Source organism: Capricornis sumatraensis, chromosome 5, assembly GCF_032405125.1.
Source record: "Capricornis sumatraensis isolate serow.1 chromosome 5, serow.2, whole genome shotgun sequence".
Lineage (NCBI taxonomy): Eukaryota > Metazoa > Chordata > Mammalia > Artiodactyla > Bovidae > Capricornis > Capricornis sumatraensis.
In genome coordinates, this window is record NC_091073.1 from 121,295,726 (window position 1) to 121,309,762 (window position 14,037).

The 14,037-nt window shown below is 49.8% G+C and overlaps 1 protein-coding gene across 3 annotated transcripts in view; it reads left to right on the forward strand.

Moving 5' to 3' along the window:
• DPP6 (dipeptidyl peptidase like 6) overlaps nt 1–14,037 on the forward strand; it is a 799,813-nt gene that overhangs the window by 717,236 nt on the left and 68,540 nt on the right. For all 3 annotated transcript variants that reach the window (XM_068972565.1, XM_068972566.1, XM_068972567.1), the window contains one exon: nt 11,917–12,040. In XM_068972565.1, the coding sequence (XP_068828666.1) occupies nt 11,917–12,040 (124 nt within the window). The remainder of the gene's footprint in view (nt 1–11,916; nt 12,041–14,037) is intronic.

The window sequence follows — 14,037 nt, forward strand, 5'->3', positions numbered from 1 at the left end:
GGATATAAATACAGACGCGCACGTGCAGACGTGTGTTGCCTGTGTGGGCGCCTGCCGCCTCTTTTTCCTCTCGGAACTCTGTAAAGACCTAGCACACGGGTGTGTGTGCGGCTCACTGCTTCCAGCTGTGCACGTTCCCCGGGGGCTGGCACTCTCAGGGCATCCGCCCCGCCACCCGCTGCCTCCAGGCACCTCCTGCACCCTCTCCACCTGTGATGGGCCCCCTTCCAACCTCAAGAGGAAATGCCGCTTCCTTCTGCCCGGTCAGTAGGAAGTGTGGGCTCCCTGGGAGACTGGCACACTGGATCTGGAGCAAGCCTTTATAAGGATCAGAAGTCATCAGAGCAACGGAAACATAACAGAAAAACAGGGCCTTCGTTCCTGAGGACCTGAGCGCCACCCCCATCAACAATTAACCACCACCTCCTCCCTGGTGGCTCAGCTGGTAAAGAATCCGCCTGCAATGCGGGAGACCTGGGTTCGATCCCTGGGTTGGGAAGATCCCCTGGAGAAGGGAAAACTACCCACTCCAGTATTCTGGCCTGGAGAATCCCAGGGGCTGCATCGTCCATGGGGTCGCAAAGAGTGGGACACCACGGAGGGAGTTTCACCCCCACCCCCACCCCCACCATCAACACCCCCACCAGGACCTCTGCCTCTGCCGTCATCATCGTCACCTCGAGCTCCTCCAACACCTGCACTTTCACTACCAACATCACCACCACCTGACTTGCCGATTTTTGCTTTTTAATTAGGGGTAGAAGCGAGGCTCCAACACAAGATTCCTGACCCCTGAACACCACGCGTGTCCTTGTTCCAGAGCTCTCACATCTGCCGGGTTTCACTTGGTGCCTGACCTCTCAGGTGGCACACACAGGACCATTTCTGTAACTCTCCCCTATCTGGTTGTCTCCACTGGGGGTGTGGCTTGGGTTTGGGGGGTAAAAGCCTCCTCAGGTGATTCAGAAGTGTGAGCGAGGCAGGAAAGCCCTTCTTGGGAGCAGTTTTTCACCTGGAAAGGAAGGTCTGTGTCATTTTCCTTTTTTTTGGTAATTTCATTTCTTTCTCCGTTTGGGCCGTGCTGGGTCTCCGTTGCTGCACAGGCTTTCTCTAGCTGTTGCGGGTTGTGACACACAGGCTCGTCGTCGTGGTCCTTATCCTGTTGCAGAGCATCAGCTCAAGGCACAGGGGCTTCAGGAGCTGCAGCATGCCAGCTCAGTAGTCGCGGCTCCCAGGCTCTGGAGCGCAGGCTCAGGAATCGTAGCGCTCAGGCTTAGTTGCTCCGAGGCACGGGGAATCTTCCTGGACCTGGGGTCGAACCCGCGTCCCCTGCATTGCAAGTGGATTCTTTACCACTGAGCTACCAGGAAAGCCCCGTGTTGTTTTCAAATCAAAGATGCTGCCCCACCACTTCCATCCCTGAACCTGCCATCCTGCTAACATATTTCTAATCTTCTGTCTTTATATGAATGACTGTGGGAAGGCACGTGTTTCATCTGAATTTGATTTCCAACTTGATTCGAAGGTGTTTGGGGGATGAATTAGAAATGCATAACGCTGTCTAATGCCCGCAAAGTGAGACCTCGCTCCGTTTACCTCATGTATTAAGTAGTGAACTGGCCAGACATTCACATGACTTCATCTCAGGGAGCCGTTCAAGGGGCTTTGCACAGCCGGACAGCTGTTGTGTTTGTGGTATCAGAGTGGGGTGTGGTTTTGTTACCCATGAGGGCAAGAAGCTCTTCATGGCGACTGCAGAAATATGGAAGGTCCAGTCTGGAGAAATGCCGCTTCTTCATTCTACAGATGCTTTGGAAAGGGGGTTCTCAACGTTACTGTTGATCACAGGTTTCCAGGTTCTCATCCATCAAAATGTCTCATGCTTTAGAATCCTGGGAATCTGGTCGTGGATGTCCAGAAAGATAAACTTCTGGTGAAGAACACGTGTTCTCCATGGTTCTGGTTTGTGTTTAAAGGGAAGCGAGATCATTCTGAAGACCCTGTCCCTAGATATGCAGGGACTGAGTCTTGTTTGGCAGATTTCGGCAGAGCAGAATAGCCCGTGCTCTCCTCCTCATCTTAGCAGCCAGCCCTGCAGTGCGGCCAGTACCTCAGATGGAAAGGAAAGCTCATGTGGTCTCTTCCTATGTTGAAAGCAAAATTCTGGGGCCTCCCTGGTGGCTTTGTGGTAAAGAATCCGCCTGCCAGCGCAGGGGACACGGGTTCAATGCCTGGTCCGGGAAGATCCCATGTGCCGGGGAGCATCAGAGCCTGCGTGTGAGAGCCTTGAGTGCGGAGCCTGTGCCCTGGCGCCTGCGAGTCACAACTGTGAGTGTGTGCGCTGCAGCTCCTGAAGTCCCTGGAGCCCATGCTCTGCAACAAGAAGACGCCACAGTGAGAAGCCCGTGTATCCCGACTAGAGCGCAGCCCCCATGCGTGACAACTGAAGAAAGCCATGCGGCAGCGAAGACTCAGCACAGACAGAAACAAATAAACAGACTTATTTTTAAAAAGTGAAATTACGGAAGTCTACATCAGATAGCCACTTGTCTTACCGTCGCATCCTCATATCTTGCAAAGTGCAGTTCGCCTGCAGATATTTTTGTGCAATTAAGAGGCTGCTCCCAGGGCTCAGGTGTGGAGCCGTATACTTGATCACAGCAGCATTTGTTATTTGATGTCGTTTCCGTTTGTTCAGTGATGCTTTCTGTTACCATCTTCCTTGTTTTAAAACTGTCCTCTCAAAGTATTTTTCGCTCCAGCCTCACGCAGGGGCCAACCCTCACTGGAAATGCCAGCATCAGTCGCAGGCCCCTGATTTCGCTGGATCAGCAGGCCTTTCGCCCCCCTGGCCTTCGCTGCCGCATGACTGTCAGAACCTCTGCCAGAACTCGCAATACCGAGAAGCGACATGGCACATTAGTCCCTGCGCGGGAGACGCTGCTCTATTAATATTTTACGGGAAACAAATGGACTGATAAAAAATTCATACACTGCTCGGCAGGAGGGGTCGCTGTGTTTTGACTTGAAGGCCCATCTGACTGGAGATTCGTGAGGAGGCTGTGGAATTTTCTCGGCCAAGCTGTGCTGTTTCAGCGACTCCGGCACCCACATGGTTCCTCCTATCAGGGCAGTCCTCACCCTGTACTGAAATCTGGGGGTTCTCTGCCTCCCCACAAATAGGGAGCTCCCCTACAACCAGGCTTTGGGCCTCTGCATGCCAGCATCTGGAACCGTGTCCACACTGAGCCCTAAGTAAATGCTCTTTGAATGAATGACAGTATTTATGGGCAGATAAAGCGCTTTAGAATAAAGAAAACCGGTGGCATTTCTCCCAGGAACTTTTGCATCCTGTTAATCATTTGGTTTCATGTTCTTTTTAAAACACAATTTGTCCAGCCCTTGAAGCATGATTTTCTGTTTTCTGTGATTATCGAAATGCTTCTGTGTCTCACTGCCTCTCAACATTGGATCAACTCTGGTGTCTTTCACAGCCCAGCTCCATCTCACGTTCTTAGATTCAGTTCAGTTCAATTCAGTCGCTCAGTCGTGTCCAGCTATTTGCAACCCCATGGACTGCAGCACGCCAGGCCTCCCTGTCCATCACCAACTCCGGAGCTTACTCAGACTCATGTCCATTGAGTCAGTGATGCCATCCAACCATCTCATCCTCTGTCATCCCCTTCTCCTCCCACCTTCAATCTTTCCCAACATCAAGGTCTTTTCTAATGAGTCAGTTCTTCCATCAGGTGGCCAAAGCATTGGAGTTTCAGCTTCAGCATCAGGCCTTCCAATGAATATTCAGGACTGATTTCCTTTAGGATGGACTGGTTGGATCTCCTTGCAGTCCAAGGAACTCTCAAGAGTCTTCTCTAACACCACAGTTCGAAAGCATCAGTTCTTCGGTGCTCAGGTTTCTTTATGGTCCAACTCTCACAACCATACATGACTACTGGAAAAACCATAGCTTTGACTAGAGAGACCTTTGTTGGCAAAGTAATGTCTCTGCTTTTTAATATGCTGTCTAGGTTGGTCATAACCTTTCTTCCAAGAAGCAAGTGTCTTTTAATTTCATGGCTACAATCACCATCTGCAGTGATTTTGGAGCCCCCCAGAAATAAAGTCTGTCAGTGTTTCCATTGTTTCCCCATCTATTTGCCATGTAGTGATGGGACCAGATGCCATGATCTTCATTTTCTGAATGTTGAGTTTTAAGCCAACTTTTTCACTCTCCACTTTCACTTTCATCAAGAGGCTCTTTGGTTCTTCTTTGCTTTCTGCCATAAGATGATGTCATCTGCATATCTGAGGTTATTCGTATTTCTCCCAGCAGTCTTGATTCCAGCTTGTGCTTCATCCAGCCCAGCGTTTCTTATGATGTAGTCTGCATAGAAGTTAAATAAGCAAGGTGACAATATGCAGCCTTGACGTACTCCTTTTCCTATTTGGAAGCAGTCTGTTGTTCCACGTCCAGTTCTAACTTTTGCTTCCTGACCTGCATATAGGTTTCTCAAGAGGCAGGTCAGGTGGTCTGGTGTTCCCATCTCTTTCAGAACTTTCCACAGTTCAAATGCTATTTTCTCCTCTCCTTGAACTGTGACCAGGTTTCTCTTTATTCCTTAGGACCTTATCTGCCTACCAGTTCACTTATTAACTCAGAGAAAGTCTAGGGAGAGCGGAAGTGGAGGCAGAGACGATCATATGGAGCCCGGATGCATCACCAGCTGGTCTGCCCACCAGAATCACTTGGCTCACTTAGTTTGGTGGATCCCAAACTGGGGCACCAGTTAGACCAGTTAGGTGCCTCAGCCCCACCCAGAGTCTCAGATTCAGTTTGTGTTTCCAACACTCCCCAGGTGCTGCTGGTCTGGAGGCCCCCACCTGAGGACCACTGACTGGTCATTAAACGCGGGGAGCAGAGACTGCTTCTCCTCCAGGGCCCAGGGTCAGCAGTCTGCTCTGGCCATCTCTCTCTGGACAGGCCCCGCCTCCCCGAGTGCAGGGGGCAACAGCGGGTACTGCAGGCCACCCTCGGGGCCCAGGAGACAGCCCCCCATCTCCACCCACACCCACACTTCTTGCAGGTGGCAGTATGTGTACACATGCGTGCTCAGTCGTGTCCAACTCTTTGCAACCCCATGGACTGAATCCAGCCAGGCTCTTCTGTCCATGGGATTCTCCAGGCAAGAATACTAAGAGTGCGTTGCCATTTCCTTCTCCAGGGGATCTTCCTGACCCAGGGATCAAATCTGCGACTCTTGCATCTCCTGCATTGGCAGGCAGATTCTTTACCACTGAGCCACCCGGAAGCCCATCTGTGTGTGGGTATGGGTGTGTGTGTGTGTGTGTGTAAGTGAATATATATGTGTGAAAGTGAAAGTCACTCAGTTGTGTCCAACTCTTTGCGACCCCTTGGACTATACAGTCCATGGAATTCTCCAGGCCGGAATACTGGAAGGGGTAGCCTTTCCCTTCCCCAGGGGATCTTCCCGACCCAGGAATCAAACCAGTGTCTCCTGCATTGCAAGCGGATTCTTTGCCAACTGAGCTGTCAGGGAAGCCCTATATATAGTATATATGCATTTTATTTTCTCTGCTGGTTACCTTTATAAGCTGAAACAGTACTCTTACAAGTTTCTCTCATATCACATTAACTGCAGGCAAGAATTTTTAACAACCCACTTGGTAAAATGGATCTGAAAGTCCTGCCCTTTCCTACAGGTCCATTCTCTGCCCCTCCCACCTAGAAAATTCTGTCTTTTTAATATTTTTATATCTCTGAAGTTGATGCTATTTGTGCTCTTCCCGAACCCAAAGTTTCCTTGTTTATCTGTAGGCTGATTCTGAAAGACTACAGTCAATAAACAGCATAACTTTACCATAAGTAATCGTCTGTCTTGGTAGTGCTGAGTAGCACCCTATGACTGTGTCTCTTTTTTGTTCAGCTTTTTGTTTTTCCCTGAGTTTTAAATTGCCTTTGTTTTTATTTGAGCTATTTTATCTTATCACACCCTCACCATTTTCCCCCAGATTCTAGCAGGTATCCCGTTGCTCTGCCTCCTTCCCCACTTGCATCCCTGCAAGACCGCTCCACCACCCCAACGCTAGTCCGGGCTCATTGTTCTTTTTCACGTCGGCCCTGTGCCACCCGGGGAGACCCCCTCACTCCTCTCCACGTTGGCCTCACATCACCTTCTTTCTTGATTCACTTCCACTTTCGTCTGGAGTACACCCTCCAGGTGCTTTCCTAAGAAAGAACTATGGGAGGCAAACTTTCTGAGTTCTGCAATATTTTAAACGTCTCTCTCACGTCTGTTGAAAAGCTTAGTTGTATGTAGGATTGCAGTTTGAAAACCACTGTCCCTCATTTTGGGGCTATAATTCCATCTCATGTCCAGTGTTGCTTCTGACAAACCTGATGTCAGTCTGACCCTCATTCCTCTGCGAATTATGTCTTCCCCCCACCCCCCTCCCCGAAAGATATTTGGATGAACTCACTTGTCTAAATGTGGGTCAGGTTTCTCTGTTTTCTTTTGCACCGTCTGTCTCATCCAGACACTCCGAGATGGCACTCCTGTTCAGCCGCATTTCCCAACCCCATACTGACTGCACTCAACCTCCACGTCCCCACATTCTCTCTGGGGTTGACTCTGCAGGTGTTTCAATCTGCTGCTGCTTCAACCAGCCTCATCCCTCAAGACTCTTACGTCTGAAATGTGGTGAGACCGTTCCTGTAATCTTTATGTGAGTGTATACCTGCTTTATTGCTTCATTATCATCGTGATTGTGTTTCTGGGGAGAGAAGACAGAAATAAACGTGATGGATCCATCAATTTAAATTGGAAACTTCCAGTTATCCTTAATAACCTTTTTCCTATTTAAAAAAATCATCTCTGCGTTATAGAAAATAATAATCACTTGCCATCTCACTACCCACAGGTAACTGTTCTGAGTATTTTGATAAATTTTCCTGATGTTTTTATCTAGAAATGCACACTTGTTCTTTATTTGCTCATTTTTTTAAATAATCACTTTCCCAGCACCATTTATTGTTATCAGTCTTCCTTTCCCCACTGATTTGGGATGACAGTTTAATATTATTAAATATTAAATTCTTAGATAAACTATTCTGTTCTAATATAAACCCTTGTGACTTAAGGCTGCCCATCATGATGGATCTACTGAGGGTTATATCAGTTACAAAGTCTATAGCTACTCTGTCTCATTAGCAATAAATCCCTTCTCATCAGTCTTCCTCTAAACTATCTTGTCATTTTCATCCATTTCTTCTTATACGTGAACTTTAGTATTATTGTATTAGCTGCCCCCTCTCAAAAAAAGAAGTTCATTGGTCTTTCTGCTAGAAATAAGTTCATTTCTTTAAAATGTATTAAGTATTGACCATAGGTGGAGCACTGCCCTCATGGAGCTCGAATACTGTCAGTTCAGGCATCCCCAGGCGGATAATTATTTTGAAAGTTTCTTATGTTTAGTTTCCTATTCCAGGGAGGTAGCATGTTTGTGTCTTAAATATAAGATTCATCATCTGTGATGGCTGGTATCTTTGTTTTTAATCTTTCTAGATTTACTAAATGTTTATAATTCTATGAAATAGCCACCCAGTGTTTATTTTATATCATTTTATCACTTAATAATTACTTCTGATATTTGCATTCAAATTTATCATCAGATTGGTAGTAGTTTAGGACTGGCTGTGAATGGATTGGTATCAGACACGATCTTCCTACACGTGAAGCTTTTCATTTTAAGCCTTTAATTTTGAATAGCTTTTAATAAAGGGTATATTCAAGTAGAAGACATGCTTGAAACAAGAAGATACGGGTTATTAAAAGCTCACTGAGGTATTAAATACCATTAGGCTTAAAACACCTTTGCCGACAAAAGTCCTTCTAGTCAAAGCTATGGTTTTTCCAGTAGTCATATATAGATGTGAGAGTTCAGTTGAGTTCAGTCACTCAGTTGTGTCCGACTCTTTGTGACCCCGTGGAACTACAGCACGCCAGGCTTCCCTGTCCTTCACCAACTTCCAGAGCTTGCTCAAACTCATGTCCATTGAGTCGGTGATGCCATCCAACCATCTCATCCTCTGCCGCCCCCTTCTCCTCCTGCTTTCAATTTTTCCCAGCATCAGGGCCTTCTCTAATGAGTCAGTTCTTCACATCAGGTGGCCAAAGTATTGGAGCTTCAGCTTCAGCATCAGGCCTTCCAATGAATATTCAGGACTGATTTCCTTTAGGATGGACTGGTTGGATCTCCTTGCAGTCCAAGGGACTCTCAAGAGTCTTCTCCAACACCACAGTTCAAAAGCATCAATTCTTTGGCACGTAGCCTTCTTTATGGTCCAACTCTCACATCCATTCATGACCACTGGAAAAACCATAGCTTTGACTATATGCATCTTTGTCAGCAAAGTAATATCTCTGGTTTTTAACATGCTGTCTAGGTTTGTCATAACTTTTCCTCCAAGGAGCAAGCATCTTTTAATTTCATGACTGCAGTCACCATCTGCAGTGATTTTGGAGCCCAAAAAATAAAGTCTGTCACTGCTTCCATTGTTTCCGCATCTATTGCCATGAAGTGATGGGACAGGATGCCATGATCTTCGCTTTTTGAATGTTGACTTTTAAGCCAGCTTTTTCACTCTCCTCTTTCACTTTCATCAAGAGGCTCTTTAGTTCCTCTTCACTTTCTGCCATAAGGGTGGTGTCATCTGCATTTCTAAGGTTATTGATATTTCTCCCAGCAATCTTGATTCCAGCTTGTGCTTCATCCAGCCCAGCATTTCTCATGATGTACTCTGCATAGAAGTTAAATAAGCAGGATGACAACATTGACATACTCCTTTCTCAATTTGGAGCCAGTCTGTTGTTCTGTGTCCGATTCTAACTGTTGCTTCTTTACCTGCATACAGATTTCTCAGGAGGCAGGTAAGATGGTCTGGTATTCCCATCTCTTGAAGAATTTTTCACAGTTTGTTGTGATCCAGACAGTCAGAGATGTGTCAAAGATGCAGATGGTGACTGTAGCCATGAGATTACAAGATGCTTGCCCCTTGGAAGAAAAGCTATTAGCAACCTGCTGTTGCTGCTGCTAAGTCGCTTCAGTCATGTCCAACTCTGTGCAACCCCATAGACAGCAGCCCACCGGGCTCCCCCATCCCTGGGATTCTCCAGGCAAGAACACTGGAGTGGGTTGCCATTTCCTTCTCCAATGCATGAAAGTGAAAAGTGAAAGTGAAGTCACTCAGTCGTGTCCTACTCTTAGCGACCCCATGGACTGCAGCCTACCAGGCTCCTCTGTCCATGGGATTTTCCAGGCAAGAGTACTGGAGTGGGGTGCCATTGCCTTCTCTGATGAGCAACTTATATACCATATTAAAAAGCACAGACTTTACTTTGCCAACAAAGGTCCATCTAGTCAAAGCTATGGTTTTTCCAATAGTCATGTATGGATGTGAGAGTTGGACCATAAAGAAAGCTGAGAGCCGAAGAATTGATGCTTTTGAACTGTGGTGTTGGAGAAGACTCTTGAGAGTCCCTTGGACTGCAAGGAGATCCAACTAGTCCATCCTAAAGGAAATCAGTCCTGAATATTCATTGGAAGGCCTGATGCTGAAGCTGAAACTCCAATACTTTGGCCACCTGGTGCGAAGAGCCGACTCATTAGAGAAGGCCCTGATGCTGGGAAAAATTGAAAGCAGGAGGAGAAGGGGATGACAGAGGATGAGATGGTTGGATGGCATCACCGACTCGATGGACATGAGTTTGAGCAAACTCTGGGAGTTGGTGATGGACAGGGAGGCCTGGAGTGCTGCGGTCCATGGGGTCACAGAGAGTTGGACATGACTGAGCAGCTGCACAAGAACAGACTTAAAATAGCTGAGAAATCTGAGATCAGCATAAATCTGTATCTTTTCTCAAGACTTATTTCTTTGTTCCTGGATTGCTGTGGCATTTCTTTTCCTGTAGACTTCTAAGATTCGATGAGAATATTTTTAGGCGTTTTGTTAATTTCCCTGGGATTGGAAAACCCTTTGCTCTGCGTGCTCACGTCTGCACTATGCAGGAGTCTTGTGGTGCCTTCAGCTATTGCATCTCTTCCATCACTCCAGTTCGTTGGTGAGAAGCACTTAGACTCTCAGATGTGAGGACCATCTGCTGTCTTCCATCTCTCCCCTGCAGGGACCCCTTCCTCTGCCTTCTGGGGGAGCTTCCCAAATTTTCTTCCATTTTCATTTTCTCATTTTCAATTCCAGTTTCTTTACAGTCGCCTCATCTCACCTCTTTGGTTGCACTTCTAAATAGCAAACCTCTGCAGCCTGTCTCTGTGACCTTCCATCACACCTCAACAGGAACGCCTGCATCAAACAGGTCCAAAAACCAGGCCCTTCGGTCGCCGGGCTCGCTGCAATGTCTGTCCAACAGGTACCAGAGCTCATTTATGGTGTAACTGGAAATTCAAAGTGTTCTGTGTGCAGCACGGGCTGGCACAGACCTGAGTGGCTTTTTAAGGAGCAAAGCTGAGTACATGTTTCCTGGCTGCAAAGATCCAGGCAGACTGTGAGATCCTATTGTTAAAAACACAGCTCCCAGCCTTGAGGCAGTGATACAACAGCAAAGCGGCAGCCGCGGAAGCTGCCAGAAAGACACGTGACTCTCAGAGCCGGAGCCGCCAGAGGGCGGGGTGGGAAAGTGGGTCCTGTGAACAAACACGCAGGCCCAGGTCCCCGGAGCCCGAGGGCTTGCGGAGCGGATGGTGACAGGAGCAGCGGCATTTCAGAAACTCACGGAACCCGAGACGGTGGGAAAGCAAGAGCTGGGCCGTGCTGAGCGACTCTCCACCGTGTCCACAGCAAATTTCCGGGGACTGTGCGGGGTGGGGGGTCCCGGGGCCCGTTCTCTGCCCCGCGGGAGCTGATGCCCTGGCTCAGAGGCCTCCCTGCCGTGTTCGTTGTGTGCTCTCGGCTTTGGTTGAATAACAGCTGTGACTAACGGTCCTGAGAAGTGGGGGACCCAGCGATTTAATCCCCTGACTAGCTGAAGGCCGTGTCAGCGTGCCGGGTTGTTTCGATCCTTCTGCCGACAGTAATTACTGAGCGTACCGGGTCTCCTTCCAGCTCGCCGGCATCGTCCCGCAAACGCACAGCGTCTTAGCGATAAGGGATCTTGTCAGACGTGGAGTCATCATTCTGAACACGAGATCTCATTACAGATAGAGTCGGGCGGGCGGAGGGATGTGTTTTTGTGAAGTTGCTTATTTGTTTTTCTTTTTTTGTCATGTCCTTCTAACTCATCAATGTACATTTTTCGTAAAAATCCTGATTGGGTGGGGGGGGGGGGCGAGGCGCGGGCGGCTTTGGGTAACTGAATTAAATACCCAGGGGCTGAGTACAGAGTGGCCCAGAACAGTCTGGGGTTTTCAGGTTTGGGTAAAAGCAGGTGCGTGACAGCTCAGATATCAGATCAAGTCCACCACGTGCCCTGAGCCTAGGCACCCGTTTCCCTAAATAGAGCGAGAATGGGCCTGGGGACTTGGGGACTGAAGCGCCGCGGCTCCCTCCCTCGGGGGCCGGGGGCGGGGCGCGGGGGACAGGTGTACCCCAGGAGCCCTTCCCGGCTCAGACGTCCTGGCCGCTTTCCCCACGTGGCGCTGAGTGTCCCCGTGGCAGGAAAGCCGGGCAGCAGGCAGCACCGGCCGCCGACTTACAGAATCCGGCGGGGCGGCTGGAAGGTGCCAGTGAAGGAGCGCAGCTCGGGGGCAGCTCGGAGAGAAGCGCACCGCTCCCTCGCTGCGGGCGCCGGCTCGGGTCCCGCCCGCCGCCCCGGGTCTCCCTCCCGCATCTCTGCACTGTGCCGCCCAGAGCCCCGGGGCCCTCAGCGCCGCCCTCTGTTGCAGGGAGTACTACATCACCATGGTCAAGTGGGCCACCAGCACCAAGGTCGCCGTGAACTGGCTGAGCCGGGCGCAGAACGTGTCCATCCTCACCCTCTGCGACGCCACCACGGGGGTCTGCACCAAGGTAGGGGGGCCGGGGGGCCGGGCAGGCCGGCGGGCGCTTCCCGGGCGTCAGGGTCACGTGGGAGAGAGGGAGAGAGAGACACACACACACACACAGAGGGAGAGTGACACACACACAGAGAGGGAGAGACACCCACAGAGACACAGAGAGAGAGACACAGAGAGAGAGAGACACACACACACAGACACACACATACAGAGACACAGAGAGAGACAGAGACACAGAGAGGGAGAGAGACACACACAGAGACACAGACAGACACAGAGACATACACAGAGACAGAGAGAGACACACACAGACATAGAGAGACACACACAGAGATACAGAGAGAGACACACACAGAGACACACACATACAGAGACACAGAGAGGGAGAGACACACACACACAGAGACACACACAGACACAGAGAGACACACACAGACACAGAGAGAGAGACACACACAGAGACACAGAGACACACACACAGAGACACACACATACAGAGACACAGAGAGGGAGAGACACACACAGAGACACAGACAGACACAGAGACATACACAGAGACAGAGAGAGACACACACAGACACAGAGACACACACAGAGACACAGAGAGAGACACACACACAGAGACACACACAGACACAGAGAGAGAGACACACACACACACAGAGGGAGAGTGACACACACACAGAGAGGGAGAGACACCCACAGAGACACAGAGAGAGAGACACAGAGAGAGAGAGACACACACACAGACACACACATACAGAGATACAGAGAGAGACAGAGACACAGAGAGGGAGAGAGACACACACAGAGACACAGACAGACACAGAGACATACACAGAGACAGAGAGAGACACACACAGACACAGAGAGACACACACAGAGACACAGAGAGAGACACACACACACAGAGACACACACATACAGAGACACAGAGAGGGAGAGACACACACACAGAGACACACACAGACACAGAGAGAGAGACACACACAGAGACACAGAGAGACACACACAGAGACACAGAGAGAGACACACAGAGACACAGAGAGAGACAGAGACAGAGACACACACACAGAGACACACACACAGACACAGAGAGAGAGACACACAGATACAGAGACACACACACACAGATACAGAGAGAGACAGACAGAGAGAGAGACACACACACACTGAGACAGACACACAGGAAGAAACACATACAGAGACACACACACAGACACAGAGACACAGAGAGAGAGAGAGAGACACACACACACAGACACAGAGAGAGACACACACACTGACACAGACACACACACAGAGGAAGAAACAGAGAGAGCCACATACACACAGAGATACGCAGGGAGACACACACAGAGGAAGAAACACACACACAGAGACACACACATTGAGACAGACACACACACAGGGAGACACCCACACACACTGAGAGACACACACACAGAGGAAGAAACACACACAGACACACACACAGGCTGAGCGCTGGCTGGTCCAGGCTCGCTGGCCTCCGTTTTGCTGCCGCCTGGTGGCTGACTTGAGAACTGCTACAGACTCAGGGCTCATCCCCATGGACGCCAGGTCCCAGAAGTGACCGTTCCGTTCACCTTGCCCCCGGCCACTCCATACAGGGGCCTGCTCCCCATCCTCCACTTGGCGCTGGAGAGGGGAGTGGCCCGGCCTGCGTTCCCAGGGCCCAGCGCTGCACCCACGCCTGCCCCTTTCAGCGTCGGCGCCCCCAGCCCGGCCAGAGCCAGCCAGTCTCCTGGGCAGTCAGCCTCCTGTCTGCAAGTCACCGCCGTGTTCCTGCGGCCCCAGGCTGGCTCAGTGGGCGGTTGGAGGAGGCGAAGGAAGGAGCCCAAGAAGGAATGAAAATGTAAATAAGCAGGCCGGGCTCCCCTGAGGATCGAGGAGTGACCCACAGCCAGACTTCCCTGGCCCTGGACTGCGTCCTCCACGCTCCCTGAGCCCCGAGAAACGTCTACTCAACCCAGGCTCACCTCTCGGAAA